This window comes from Tyto alba, unplaced genomic scaffold (genome assembly GCF_018691265.1).
Source record: "Tyto alba isolate M040663 unplaced genomic scaffold, T.alba_DEE_v4.0 Super-Scaffold_2, whole genome shotgun sequence".
Taxonomy (NCBI): domain Eukaryota; kingdom Metazoa; phylum Chordata; class Aves; order Strigiformes; family Tytonidae; genus Tyto; species Tyto alba.
In genome coordinates, this window is record NW_024881282.1 from 9,911,945 (window position 1) to 9,927,002 (window position 15,058).

A 15,058-nucleotide genomic window follows, 5' to 3' on the forward strand; every position below is an offset into this window, starting at 1 on the left:
TATTGGTGTTCATAAACCCCATCAATATATTGATCACAGTCCTTAATGTGCATATAAAAGGAAAGAAAGGACAACATTACACAAAGGAGTGTTTCCAGAGATTCATTGTTTTACGGTTTCCATCGGTCCAACTGATAGCTTTTATCTGCAGACTTGACTGATGCAGTTTATAAAAGGGTCGGCAACAGCTTCATATCTCATTGGAGAAGTCTTGTCAACAAAAATAAATGAAAGAAAGGGTAAAGATGACTGTGGCTAAAGGCACCTGCCCTGTTATTTCCTTGTTAATTCTAATTCGTCCGTTTGGTTAACCTTACATGACAGTGTTCAAATACTTGAGTGCACAGGGGTCTTTTACCACCAGTGACCCAATAATAAAACCATACATGATTTAGAAGCACTTTTGATGTATTTTTTTTCGGTGAACAAGTTTCATGGTGCAATGTCCCTTCAACTTTCATCCTCCAAGGGACCTTCAGTGCAGAGAAAAACAGACCCCAGACTCAGCAAAATCAAGGCAGCCTTTTTGATGCTAAGTATTTCAATCATGAGTCTTCTCCTTGGACATCATAAGAAGGATGGACCAGGGTAATGAGCCAAATTTAATCGGCTCTTAATCACCAAAACTTTTCCACACACTGCAGATGCTATTTATTAGTACCAGAATCTGAGTGCAGATCAAATAACTAACACAAAGTTAATTCAGTGAGGGGGGTTCATCTGACCATGTACAGCTGGCATAGCCAATGAAGAGATAAATGGATTTCTTAAGCTCCAGTGATGCTCTTTAGAGTTGCTTGCAGCCAATCTGCTCTATTTTGCTATAAAATGACTTGAGAGAGCCAGATCAAATTTCAATAACCACTGTTTGCATCAATCCCTTCAAGTGGATTCCTTAACCATAGTGCAAATCTGCACAAAGAAAAAGTTAACCATCAACCACTACACACCTAGTTACTGTAATCTAATAACGTGAAGGCAGAATGCATATAGACACACACAAATGCATTCAAACAGTAAAGTACGGCTGGAGATAGGGCAGAGAAAGCTAGAAAAGATCCCCATCTCATAAGTGCTGCTTGTTCTAACTCTGAAAGAGGTAACAGAGGGCTGAGTCCCAGGGATCATCCCTTCTTCTGCACTTAGAACTCAGAATTAGATGCTCAAGTCTGTGCTAATGGCACCATGGGTGAAAGAAGCCCTGGAGAGCCAAACTCACAGCCTGTTTTCTCTTGAGGACACAGCAATCCCCAAATAAATTGGCAAGACACTCCTTAAACCTTCCTCCCAAACACAAGACAGAAGAAGCTCAAGTTGTCCATCAATACGAGCATCGCTTGCCTGTCACAGAAGATCAGTGCCCAGAGGCTCTCATTACAGCCAGAGCCCTATGCAGCTGAACAAGCTTATTATATTTTGCTCTGCTGATCCCATCCGGTAAACCTGTTCTTTTGAATTAAGATATCTTTCTCCATGTAATGTGTGGACCATGCACAAAATAGAAAGCTACATCTGTCTTTACTTCCTTCCTGATCTCCTTTCCTCCCTCCCTCCATCCTCTCATTCAGACCACATTCAGCATCACTGCTCCCTTCCAAGCCATTCAGAAACCACACTACCTTAGAGTCTTTTCTTTTTCTTCAGTTCTTTAGAAAGTTTGAGCTGAAGCAAAATTAATGTTGTCTCTGTGAAACAAAACAGGACCACCAGAGAGCCTGGCATGTAATAATTGTCCTTCACAGAAAGTCTGCTCTTTCTGGGTGGAAAGCAGCATAGCATTTCATTTAGACATAACTGAAATATGTAACCAATTACTTTTACACACTTTAGATCAGCTGTGATCCTTTAGGACAGCAGCCCTTGCCCTTCCCACTCAGAAACACTGACACAGCCACTGAATTGCCTACTGTATCACCCTAACTAATGGAGTTTGGTACTCTGTAGTCTTTCTTGCAGCTTATACTAAAAAATTAAGGAAAGTGTGATTTCAGTTCACAACGCTGCCAGATTTTATCTTATACCAGCTTAAATGAAGTGCCAGTTTCCTAGATTTGAGCAAAATGTGTGGGATCTCTCCAACACATTGCAACTCTTACTGAGGGAGCAATCAGCTGAAATCCTAGAACCGCTTCCCTTGAAAACTGCAGTGGCAGGAGATACTATTGGTATATTATTAAGATCACAAAGTTTCATCTTCACAGTGCTCAAATGCCCAGAACATCAGGTTTATGACTCCTTCACAAGCTAACATTATATCTACATGATATGCCTCATCCAAGTTGAAAATACTTCTGGGGATGAAGCACAAGAAAATGTATGGCCCAGCTCTGTCATCATTTCTCTGGCTTTGCTCTGGTAATAACAGTACCATGTGATGGAGAAATTGTCGCTGACCATTTCCATTGCTCTATTTTCCCTAACAACATAAAAAGTATGGCACAAAGAAGAAACTACAAATAGCTTTCAAAGTCTTTTGAGAGGGGATGCAAATACCTTTATTTTGGAGAAAACACTGGAAATAAGTGCCCACTTTTCAAATATTATTTAGGAAGCTTCAGCTATCCATGCAAAAAAGGACAATTTCTTCTATTTTAAGATCTTCAGAATTAGTTTAGCAGAGGGAAATCATTATAATAAAGAAATTCAATCTTTTATAGTGATTGGTCTAAAAGAAGAATTGATTATACCTTAAAAATTCCAATATTAGAAATCACTGACAGTAATGTATCTTAAAAACTATTTTAAGCCTTAAAGACACGGTATACAGTGAAGGGAAATACACACCTATAATATCCTTAGGTAGCAACACAATGCACCATGCAGAGGAAAGCAAGACCCCAGTCCTCAGAATTACTCAGGCATTTGGCTGTTGTTAGACACTTTTGAGTACTTTTTGAAACCAGAGAGGGGACAGAGAATGCTTACACTGACAACTGCATAGATTGTAATACAGGTTACTGTTCCCATACGGATCAAGTGGATTTGGGGTAGGAGGACTTACCCTGCTCCCATGGGGGTTTTTTTGAGTATAAAGCAATTTTGCCTTATACAAGCTCCCAGAGTAATGATGAAAGTTCCTTGCAGAGTTTGGTCCTAAATAAGTTTCAACCATACATAAATTTAATTTAAACCTCATATTGCAAAGATACCTTGACAGCAATGGATAACTAAGTCATAAAGCAAAGTGATACATGAAAGCTATTAGGATATAAAGCAAATGATTTTAGTATCTTTTCTTTCTAGTCTGTGCCTGTAACACATCTTCTCTCATTACTTTGGGGGGAGAAAAAATGTCACTACATTCATGATACCAAAGAAAAGAACTGCTAATCACCTCTCTCAACACATGTAATGCCTCACTTTAGGTGCAGATGCTTAGACTGGTAATTTTCTGACAAATCTGTAACCCACAAAATTCTTCATTAAAAAAACAGTAACTCGAACTCTGAATATCACTCAATTTATCCTCACCATCCAAAAACTCAGTACATATCTTCTATTCAAACAGCTTTTGTGTTAGGACTTACCTACTTCGGTCTCCAGTTCTGCTCATAAAAAGCCTCAGCTAGATGATTAGGCAACACTCAGAAAAGATTTGGCAGCTAATATCATGGGCCATTGCTGTTCTGCAGCTGCTAAGAATGTTTTCCAGCTGCTAGATGTCTGGCCATTCAGAAGCAATTGTGATTCTTACAAACCACTTGACATGGTCATAAGAAGAACTTTCCTTGGGGCTAGGCTTGGCCTGCTGGGCACAACCTCTCAGCAGCCAACTCCCATACCCATGATTGAGGATAATTAACATCTGGAATAACATACTATAGGATGAGATGGATTTTCTACTACTGCTAGTTTTTAAGACTTGGTAGTTACTTCTGAGCTAAGTTCTAGCCTAGATGCTGAGACATCAATGAAAGGGGGTTGACATACATGTTTACTTGGGGATGCTCAATTTAGGGTGGTCCAGATGGCATCCCACAGCTCAGATCTATCCATTTCTCAGAAGAGATAGGGGATGGCTATTAGATCAACATGGGCCTCTTGCTGCCCCTGATTATCATGAAGAGTTTAAAGTCCAAATTGTTTCATGAAAAAGAAATGTGAAGTGTGTCTCTCACATATACTAAAGAGCCTGGCACTCAGAATTGAACCACTCCAACAGCGCCACACACCAAAATCTTGCTAACACTGAAATCTAGACTCATGTCCTGATGAGAACAAGTCATCCTTGCCCGTTTTATGCAAAACGAGAATACCATAACTGCATCTTTTGGCTTGAAGGTTTGTGCTCCTCTCCAGTCTTACACAGAACATACACTTGCTCTGCTCTCCCAGGGGCAGCAGCAGTTCTGTGGTATTAAACATCACGAAGAGGGACTTGTGGGACAGCTGAGATGCCTATCTAACAGTTTACCTGCTTCTTCAAACCTTGTTTGAAGGAGGGCCAAAACAGCAATGAATTTTGCTAAATTTCTGTCTTCCTTAGAGACCAGGAAATACAGTTTTTGCTTATGTCTTATATGAAATATAAAGGATGACAAGGTAGGCAACATCTTTCTCCCTCCCTGTTTCTTTCACATGTTTAGGGGCGTAATATTGTCCATTTACCCCTTTATTATAGCTGGAATCTTTCTTTTATCCCTTTTCACCAAGACTTACTAACAAAACACCAACAAACCTCCTTTAACAGGTTCTATGAAAGAAAAGAGCCTCTGGGGTCCCTCACTGAAAGCATAGAGCCAAAAATTAAATTGTTAATGTGCAGGTAGGTATATAGGGATGAATAAATAATGCTGTTCCCTTTTATCCATAGAGTCAAAGAGGAAGTCAAAACTGTCAACAACCACAACTCTTTAGCACTTGCTTTTCTTTTTCAAGAGCCTGGTGCTTGGTTTTCTGTAACTATGGTAATTGTGACACTATTGTTTTTTAACTAATATAAGCCATTATTTTTAAAACTATGATAAAACTGGATATAAGGGCAGAAGGGATCATTGCAACTCTCTCTTGCATAATGAATCAAAGAACTTCACTAACAATTTCTGCATCAAACTACTAAAACTTCTATTTGTGCTGTTTAAAAAACATCCTTGAAGATATCTTGTGGCAGGTAATTTCCCACAGTCTCACATTGCTGCTCAGTAGTAGGCAGGTATATGTCAATTAAATCAACAGGCCTTATCAAGAACCAGGCTCATGCTCACAAATAGCAGGATGAAAACCAGCTGTACTGTTTTGTCTAAACCATTCACTTTGAACAAAGCAATGATTTTATGTCCCAAATATTCTGAAAGGTTTAGGCATCTTTTATTTTCAACCAGCTCTTTCCCATTCTCAGTTGGGAGCACTGCAATGTTTTGCATAAAACAGTTCATGACTGCTAATGACCTGCAACTATGCTATGATAAACAGATGTAAATTAAACTTGCATTCTAGATTGCTTGGAACTTAAAAGAGAATATATATGCACACGGAGCTTCAATTTTGCATATATTTTGCTGCACAAATCTCTCAGAAGATATGGTGTTTCCCCCACATCTCTCTGCATCTGAAGATTCGTACTTGTTTCTTCAAAGTTTCTTAGATTTCAGGTCTGAGCCTTGTTGAAGTTAGCAGCAAAACTCCCCCTGACTTTAAGAGACCTGGTTTATTCTGTGTTGGTACATGAACTTGAGGCCTTTGGAAATAGACAAAGAGTGTCTTTATTTTGCACTGGATGTTTCTGGGGCATTGTACTGATATTCTAAACAAATATAGCCTCTGTCTTGAGGAATTTATGACCCACATTTGAGTTTAATGTGCAATCCTAAATATTTCGAGATATTGACTTGGCCTTGTTTGATAATATGTGGATGTGTCCACATGAGTCTTTACAGGATCTGAGCCCAAACGTGTAGTGCACAGTATGAATTACTGTCCTCTTTCCTCCCATTTTCATTATGGTTTCAAAGAAATCTAGATTCAATACTTGCATTTTTAGTGACATGATTACTCCTATAACATGATCATTGTTTTTTATAAACAGCTACCAGCCTTTACTCCATTGCCACGGTTGTTCTTACCATTTGGTAAAAACCCCAAATGACAGGAAAATGCTCTTTACTTATAGTGGAGGTTTTACTGTCACGCAGCTCAATGCTGCACTAGTCTGCAAAATCTACAGGATAACCTGATATCACTGCAAGTTATATTAAAAGAAAAAAGAATGAAAAATAAGAGGCAAAATCCCAAACCACTAAGAAAACCTATAAACATTCTTCTCTATAAACAGAATTCCTTTTAAATGTCATTACAGATTCCTTAAGCAGGTATCTTTTTTTTTTTATCAAGTAATCAAAATTCTCTGAGACTCAGATTTTCCGAGGGCTCACTGCTGCTGGCAAGACAGTTAGCTTCTAGCCTGCATTTTGAAATAAATCTTGGAGTGCTTCAAAACCGGTAATTTTCATGGTTAATGTACAATGCTACACAAAGCATTTAAAGTGCTTGTGTGGGCACTTCTGAAAGGCTCCTTCACTTGGCACTTTCCCATCTGATTTCAGCAATATGGGCAGGCCACGTGTTTTTGCAGTGGGAAACAGGATAGATGTTATTTTAGATGAGAGAGCCAATTACACACAACTGAAAGGAATGTGGAAGACCTGTTTTCTATTTCTGGCCTCGTCCCCAGGAGAATTGTTCCTGGGTGACACTGGTAACTCACAGCAGAGTTCCATGCTTCATTTTCTCCTCCATAACAAGAGAACTTCTTTTGTAAAGCACTTCACAGAAAGTCTTTTATAGAAAATCACTCTGTGAAAGTTCTCCAGCTCTTTTTAAAATTAAAAATCTCTTTTCCTTTACAATGAAGACTGAGTGACAAATGCATACGTCATGATTATTGTCCTTGTTGAACACCAAGGAAGATGGTGCTTTTGTTTCTAATACGAATTGAATTGGTTTGCTAGGCCACGATCCTGCTAGCTGGTCTTGTGCATGCTTAAATCTGGGATTTAGGGGGAATCTCAGCAGATGCACTATCTATGCATTGTCACTTCCAGAAGCCACAACTCACTACTTCCTCTAGTTATACACAAATTATTTCTTCTAAAAAGAAAAACTTCTTAAGAAAGTTACAAATAAGATACAAGTTTTATTCCTGAGGTATTATTTATGAAATATTATCAGTTTCTTGGCTTGGATTTCAAGCTGTAGTAAACTGGCATGGATCCATTACAGAACCATTATCATTAAAATGAGTAACAATTGTGAACCATATGGCACAATGGTTTAGGGCACTAACTTTCTGCCGCCTATTTGTCTAGACTACTCCATGATGAGAATTGAATAACATAATTTGGCTTTGTTTGAACTAAACTTTCAGCAGCTTTTCAAAGATGACCTTCAAAAATTTGTAGTTGGAGATACATATATATATATATATAAATCGAGATCCTGCTTTTTTTCTGGCCAGTAATACTGACCAGTATTTTTGTGCATACACAAGAAGTCTACCATAATTTACTAAGAATATATGCCAAAGAAAGGTTTATAAGTTTATGACTGATGGAAAATAAATATATTTGGAGTACACTGTTATTTCATTACAACTGCTAGGTTCTAAGTTAATTTCTTTTTTTCTCTAAAGTTCAACAATTTGTCACTCCATTTAAATAATAAGACAGTGCTCAATTTACATGGTCTCCCTATTTGACTGCAAAGAAGTGCTGTTATTTCTCTATGTGCACATTATAGAAACAGTTACCAAAATACTTTCTGAATTCCTGCCCAAGTTGTTTTTCTGTTGGTTTGGTTTGGTTTGGTTGGTTGTTTTTTTGTTTTTTTTTTTTTTTTTTTGTTTTTTTTTTTTTTTTTTTTTTTTTTTTAAAAAAAAAAAAAAAAAGGAAAACTTTGGAAAGGTCTTAAAGAGAAAAGATAAATTATTAGAGACCTTTTAAGTAAGCCTTACCCTGCAAGAATGTTTTATTTATTTAATATGTCCAAGGGAAGGGTGTTTAAATGACCTCCAACCTCTTGTATGGAGGTATTATTGCAGATACAGGACTTTCTTGTTTAGCAGAAAATGGTATAGTGGTATGGCAGAGAGTGGAAATTGAAGTTAAATAAATTAATGCTATATATACGTGAAGTAGTCGGCAATTGAAACAAGCTGATCTAAAGGCTTGTGAATTTTCCAGTTTTTAACATCTCAGTTTAAAGACTGGATGTCTTTCTAAATTCATGCTCCACTTCAACCAGAAGCTTGCTGTAGGGATTACCGGGTAATGCTCTATGGCTTATGTTAAGAAGGGACTCAAATTAGCTGGAAAATAACAGCTCCTTCTGTTCTTAAAATCTGTGACTCATCCAAGAACTTTTCTACCAAACCCACAGAAGATAAGAATGAAGACTGCAAATATTTCTGAAGGGCAAAAAAAAAAAAAAGCAAATAATCCCTCTAAAAAACCCACATACTTATTTGAGGATTTCAGCAATATCTTGAAAATATAATGTACAGCTGAACTGTCACGTCACTTGTATACAGAGAAATTTGCTAAAAAGCTGTAACACCAGTAGCATTTCTGGCACATCCCTCTGAAGCACTGTTTTGTGCAGTGTCAGCCTCACTCCTGCCTTTTCCACCCACCAACCTAACTCCTCACTCTCGCACTCCTTTTATCACTTCTCTTATCATTATGTTCTTTTGTTGTTTTGTTTTGTTTTTTTTTTTTTTTTTACTGTTGACATTATCAGGCTCAGCTTCAAGAGACACTTCTCTCTGGTGTTGTAAGGCTACTTATGCATCCTTCCCTTGCACACATGGAACAGGCAGTCAGGAGTAATGCAGAGTCATCAGGAAAAGACCAAAAGATCCTGGTGGGATGGAGTGACCTAGGATCCTGCTGCTAGTACCAGCCACCCTGACACATGCTAAGACCTACAGCCCAAATAATGAGCACAATAGTGTATTCTTCAGGAGCAATCCTCTGTAGCCTATGTCAGCACTTCAGCAGTTCTTGCATTTTACGAGTGAATCCATGTGGTAAAATGGTAGGAATCTCATGTGCAAAGTGGGCAACAGAGGAAAACAAGCTTGATACCAGTGTGAGGAAAGTTCCTGCAAAAATGTGCTAAGAGTGAAACTCTGAAAAATTTAAAGTTTTCAATGAGATATAGGAACTGTAATGCTCATTCTCAAACTAATGAGTTGGGATAAAACTCACTGAAATGAGTTTAATTTGTTGACAAGTTGGATTGTGTTGGCGTAACTCATCTCAGTGACTTCAGCATGCTCATAGAGTGAGAGAGAGAAGGAACAAGCTGAAAGTATGTTTGTGATTTTGTTCATGTGCAGACGTTTTTCCCAGGTGGGCACACTCAGAGGCAGCTATGCACTCCAATCCATTTGGCTGCCCACAGCTGCAGGTTTATTCTTAGTTTCAGGAATGCTAACCCTCTCAGGCATGGAGATGGCTTCATGTCAGCTAGGAGACAGATTTTTCTCCTTGAAACATTTCTCTCTGTGGATGGGTGGGTTTCCTGATGAGGTGGATGAGGGGAATATAGTAACTTCTGATTTCCAGTCCATGCATTTCATCCCCTGACAGTCACTTGAGGTATCAAAAAGACTTGCCTGGATTAGACTGGTCTTGTTAGTTCAGTAACCTGTAACTATGTGCAGTGCAATATGTTTCATTAAGAAGCTCTACTATAGGCATTTATGGGAGAAAATAATTCCATATTCCTTACCCAATAACTAGAATTTTTCCAAGACACAGTTATATTGTCATATGAGTGAAGCGCAAGATAAAGCCAAGGTCCTTCTGTTCTGCAACCTTGTGAAGAAAAGTGTGAGGACACATGGAGCAGGTTGGGCTGACTAGACTGATGCTGTACTGACATGCTGGCATAGTTTGCATCTCAGCCCACAGGCCAGGATGAGAACTGGTGCTCATGATGCCATACTACTTGTGGACATACAGTGATAAGTCAAGGAAGTCAAGGTGATGTGCTGTGTGGCCTTACAAACCTTAATCTTTGTAAGCTCAGGCCTCTCTATAATACCTGCTCTGGCACATGGTAGAGATTTGCTCTTTGGCTAAGCCAAGACCAGCAGAATAAACTCAGACAAACACAAGGACCATAAAAAGATCCTGCATTTCTCCCTCCATCAACCAGGAGCACAAAGCATCTTGCTTTGACATATTTACCCCAGCAAATCCAGAACAATATGCATGCGTAGTCTAGAAACTTCTTCCAGCCATTCCAGTGCACAGAATCTTCTCTGAGAACAAACATGTACCCAAAATTATCCTGCTCTTCCCTGGGAAAGCATTCAGGTCTTAATATAACAAATGCAGAAGAACATAATTCAGGCCAGAATATCAAGGTTTCTATTTCTTTAAAAAATTGATGGATTATAGTTTACTTATTTAGCCTTTATTACTATGTCTGAAAATCCTGAGAGATGCTGAATATCCTCCTACCCAATATCTTTCCTTTGGACATCAGTCTCTTAAACATGTGCAAACTTTTGTCCTTTCTACCTACTAAGCCCTGCTTAGTCAAGCTGTTCAGTGAAGTCATTACTAAAACTTCTCTTCTATTTTTAACCTTCCATATTCTTAAGATTTTCTTAAGCATTACAAGCTCCAGCTTATGCCTCATGACAATGTCTCATTAAAATGACCTTACTGCTCAGATCTTTATGTAGTACAACCATCCATTGCTCAGCTGAAGTCAACGAAGGGACACTGATTTATGAGATCTGTCTGTTCATTATCTTCATTTCTGTTAACTGACCTTTCAAGGAAAATGAGCATAGAGAAGGAAAAAAACTGACATAGGAGTAAGACAAAACACATTATGAAGATGAACAGGGGTTCCACCTTGCTGAACACAAGTATTTCACTTGAAATAAAAACCCTAGGGAAATAAGGACATGTTGATATTCTTCAACCAGTTTCTAAAGGAACTATAATAAAATATAAATTTCTGTAACAAGCAAGCAAATTTGCACCAATTAATGATGCTATAAGCAGAAATCTATTGTTCTTAAGAACATATGCAAACTTCTCTTCCAGTTAGATGCCAAAGTTTGGCTGATTTTGTATATTAGAGGAATAAATTGATCTTGCCAAGTAATGTGGCTGAAAACAAGTATCATTTTGTGACGCAAGGCCACTATAACTTCAAATAGCAATAGAGCTCCATACGACAAGCTATTTGTTGTATGATCTTCAAAGAGCTGAAGCATCCATTGAACAGAAGACAAAAGGCACTCATTTACCCCTGAATGTGACAATGTGTAATATTGTTAGTAGATTGTACTTGCCAAGAATGCTAGCAATAAATTGAATGTAAGGAAATTGAAAGTCAGACACCTTAGGAGTGATTTATATAGAAATAAGTCTGTTCTTTGAGAAAGGATGATAAACTAGTTTCTCAGACCAGCCTGACAGTGTCCATACCTTAAGTGAAAACATCTAAGCCAAACAAAGCATTATACTGCCATGGAAAAATAACTGTTCCAGTGCTCCAAAGAATGAGGAGAAAAGTGATAATTCATGGAATTCCTAGTGAAACAAGTAGACCAGTCCATCTACACAAGGTGCCTCCCACAGTTTCATGTATTGTACCTCCATAGTATTCCAGTAAAAGAGTGACAATGGATAATGCAATCCATAAATTCAGGAGGATAAAATTCTGTCTCCATTGAAGTCAGTGCAAAATTTCACCCTTTTCAGAATCAGGATTTTAGCCTTAAGTGCTTTTATTTTCAAATATTCACAGTGAGGAGGTGACTGTTTTTCAGCACTTAGCCCCTCAATTTGTTACCTGCTCCTAAAAAAAATGCATATTATCAGATTTTAAGAGCTGTATTTAACACTTAGCGCCACTGGCTTCTTATGCATTTCAGGAACCTGATAACAATACTAATTAAAATAAATAACTTTGGTTTTAGCCATCATCATTGCTGGATTGGATTCAGACATTCGTTCTTCCTTCTTCCCCCTCTGTCCATCCTGCACTAGCTTTCTTTCATTGCTTATTATATCTCCTTTTTCCCCTTCACTGCTTCTTTTCAAGACTTAGCTGAAAGTGACTGTTTCTTTTAAACAATATAATAACAAGGAGCATTTATTGTTTCATTCGAGTATGTCACTGGGGAGAAGAAGAGGTTTGGTCTAGGATACTCAATACATGCAAGACTGCCTGAAAACACAACACTACTCTTGGTTTGCCTGTACATATATCCCTAAAAAAGGCAGGAAAAAAAAAAATGTTTTCTAGTGCTTGCAGGCTTCCAGAGGGGAGCCTGCTAAAATCCAAGTGAATCTGTCACCATAAATGATGGAATCCTACAAGACAAGAGTGGGGATTAGCCTGACAAAACATCTGCCTATGTCAACACAGTGTCAACTGAAACAAAGCTCCACCAGACACTGATCCAGGCAACTTAACGCCTGCACTCCGCCACCACCTCCCCACTGACAGCTGGGCATGCTGGCAAAGCATGTCTGCTTCTCCCTGACACCGCTGAAATACTGCAAAGCTCAGTGTAAGTGTGGCTCCCTGACAGCTCTGCCTTAGGACTTCACACCAAAACCATGTACAGTGCTATAAATGCTTCGCTCTCCCTTGCTGCAAATAGATAAGATTTTATTTCTCCCAAGAAGACAATCTTACTTACTTGGGATAGCGCCTCTGCTGAAAGATGGGCAGAATCTCTGTGTCTTGATTTGAATGTAGAAGCAGTAAATCCCGAAATCTTTCTGTCAGGACAAAGAAAAAAAAGAAGGAAAGAAAAAAAAAAAAAAACAAACCCAGACTGTGACTCTGCATTTTAAGTTCAGGCCACAAGTAAGCAATCAGTAACATCAGTGAATTCTCTTCTGCAGCAATATTTACCAGAGGAAAATCTAAGTGTATATGGAATAAAATTTATATATTCATACAAAACTGCTTCTAGACTAGAAATCACTGTTTCTTCTAATAGGAATTCCTTTAATAATATTTTAAAATGCCATTTTTTTCATCTAATATTGAATTCTAGTAGTGCTTACAAGTTTCTGGGGTCTGCATGCAGGTCTTCTGTGTATTATACACAGCCATAAACAGGCCCTGCCTTGAAGAGCTTAGTCTAAACAGAAAGCAGGAGCAATTAAGAATTCACCAGTCATTCAAGGATCACTGTCATCTAAATAAACATCGATGAATTAATTAATCTAACTTAAATTGTAGTAAGAGTCCTTCAGTAACTGATTCACTGGTATTTTCAATGATGGTTGGGAGACTGTATTGCCTTTTGTTCACTACTACCCTGGAAGATAGGAATCTCCTCAAAATTCACTTGATACCAAGATTCGGGGATAGAAAGGAATTTCCCACACAGGTCAAATCTCCTTAGAATACCCTATAGCTCTCCATCGCATGGGATATGCTCTGTTTCCTTCCTCCCTTCCATCACCTGCAACTTTTATTTAACCAGTCCTCCAGTGGCTCAGAAACCTAGAACACCAGTCCTACTCACCTGCTACTCTTCCTGCAATACCTTATAACTGTGGCTTGAAGTCTTCAGGTACAGGTTTTATCCTTCACTTGCTAAACCACAGTTTGCAGACTGTGTTGTGTGTAGTAGCTCTGCCATGGGTTTCTCTAACTAGCTATCTTTTCCATACAAGTTTTTCATTCTGGGAACTGAACCAGAGGATAAGTGTAGTCCCTCCTCCCATTATATCCCTATGTATCTTAAAATATCCTCTAACACCAGGTTTACAGATAAGGAAATCAAGGGACAGAAAACCAGTGGAGAAAAAAACATGAAACTCCCACCTGTGAAAAGGAATGATAGCAGTTTTCTTATTTCTTACACATTAGTATATGATGGCTTTCTTAATATTCATTTTTATGTACTGTTATGTCATCATAACTAAACTCCACTAATTTAGATACAATTCTGTTATGTAGCCTCTAAAATGGAAAAAAAAAAAAAAAAAAAACCAAACCCAAACAAAAAAAAACCACCCATACTTGATAAAGTTATAAAACTTTGAAGAAAGCATAATAATTTCAGAAGAAAAATTCTCCTGTTCAGGCTTCAGTTTTAAAGGTCAATTGTCTCAGATGGCCTGACTGAGTCTTCCACCAGCTGGCTAAGATGTATTGCAAACACCTCGGAGAAGATACCAGGATCTGTCAGTGAAGAAACAAAGGCTGATACTCAGTATCTTCATTCCTTTATTTCTACACATCTTCAGATTCAATTCGGAAAGAAATAAGCACTTGTACCCCAAAAATTCTTACTGCATTTTCAAAATGTAGCTTGGCTTTCCCTGTACCTAACCTGGACAGAGATTGGATGTGGCCAACAACAATAAATACAATGCTGTAAAGATGGAGGTGAAACTCAATGAGCCTGCTCATTGTCATGACAAAAAGCTTGCGATTCCAGCTACTTCTTGAATTTTTAGAAAGATGCAGAGATTTACTTTTTTCTCAGTCTCTGGTACGTGGCAATATGCTGTATGAGGGCATGCCCTGTCATCCTTAAAGATGATATGATATGTGATATGATTTTCAAAAGCCACTGGGCAAGAACTGAAAGATTTTGGGAAGCTTCCATTGGTGCAAAAAATTCAACTGTATACATATCAGAGTGAGCACATTAACTTCCACCCCTACCTCAGGAATCTCCCAATGCAACTCAAGCTACTGGTGCATTTCTAGGAACCCTTTGTAAAAAGGGTTTATATGTACAACAGTCTTTGTATGTGCCTGGTGGAGGAATGAGATGAAGTTTTCAATGACAAACATTGAACAATACCACTTCCTTCCATGACTTGAGGATTTTCACCTCTATAACATGGTGCCATAATTAAGAATTTGGTTTTGGGGTACTCTGATTTATTTACTTTTTAGGGACTATAACCAGGTGCAACAGCAATTCAAAGCATGGAGAGACATGATCTTCTTCAGTTCAATACTGCACAACACCACATTACATGTGAGTGAGGTTGGTTTGGCAGACCTTGCAAAGGGCCTGCGACTCTCTGGGAGAGACAAAACACATCTTGGC

The 15,058-nt window shown here is 38.3% G+C and overlaps 1 protein-coding gene across 1 annotated transcript in view; it reads right to left on the reverse strand.

Annotated features, from left to right (window-relative positions):
- Positions 1-15,058, reverse strand: part of NOX4 (NADPH oxidase 4) — a 105,841-nt gene that overhangs the window by 24,173 nt on the left and 66,610 nt on the right. Inside the window, exon 13 of the mRNA XM_042792642.1 lies at positions 12,674-12,755. Within this exon, the coding sequence (XP_042648576.1) occupies positions 12,674-12,755 (82 nt within the window). The remainder of the gene's footprint in view (positions 1-12,673; positions 12,756-15,058) is intronic.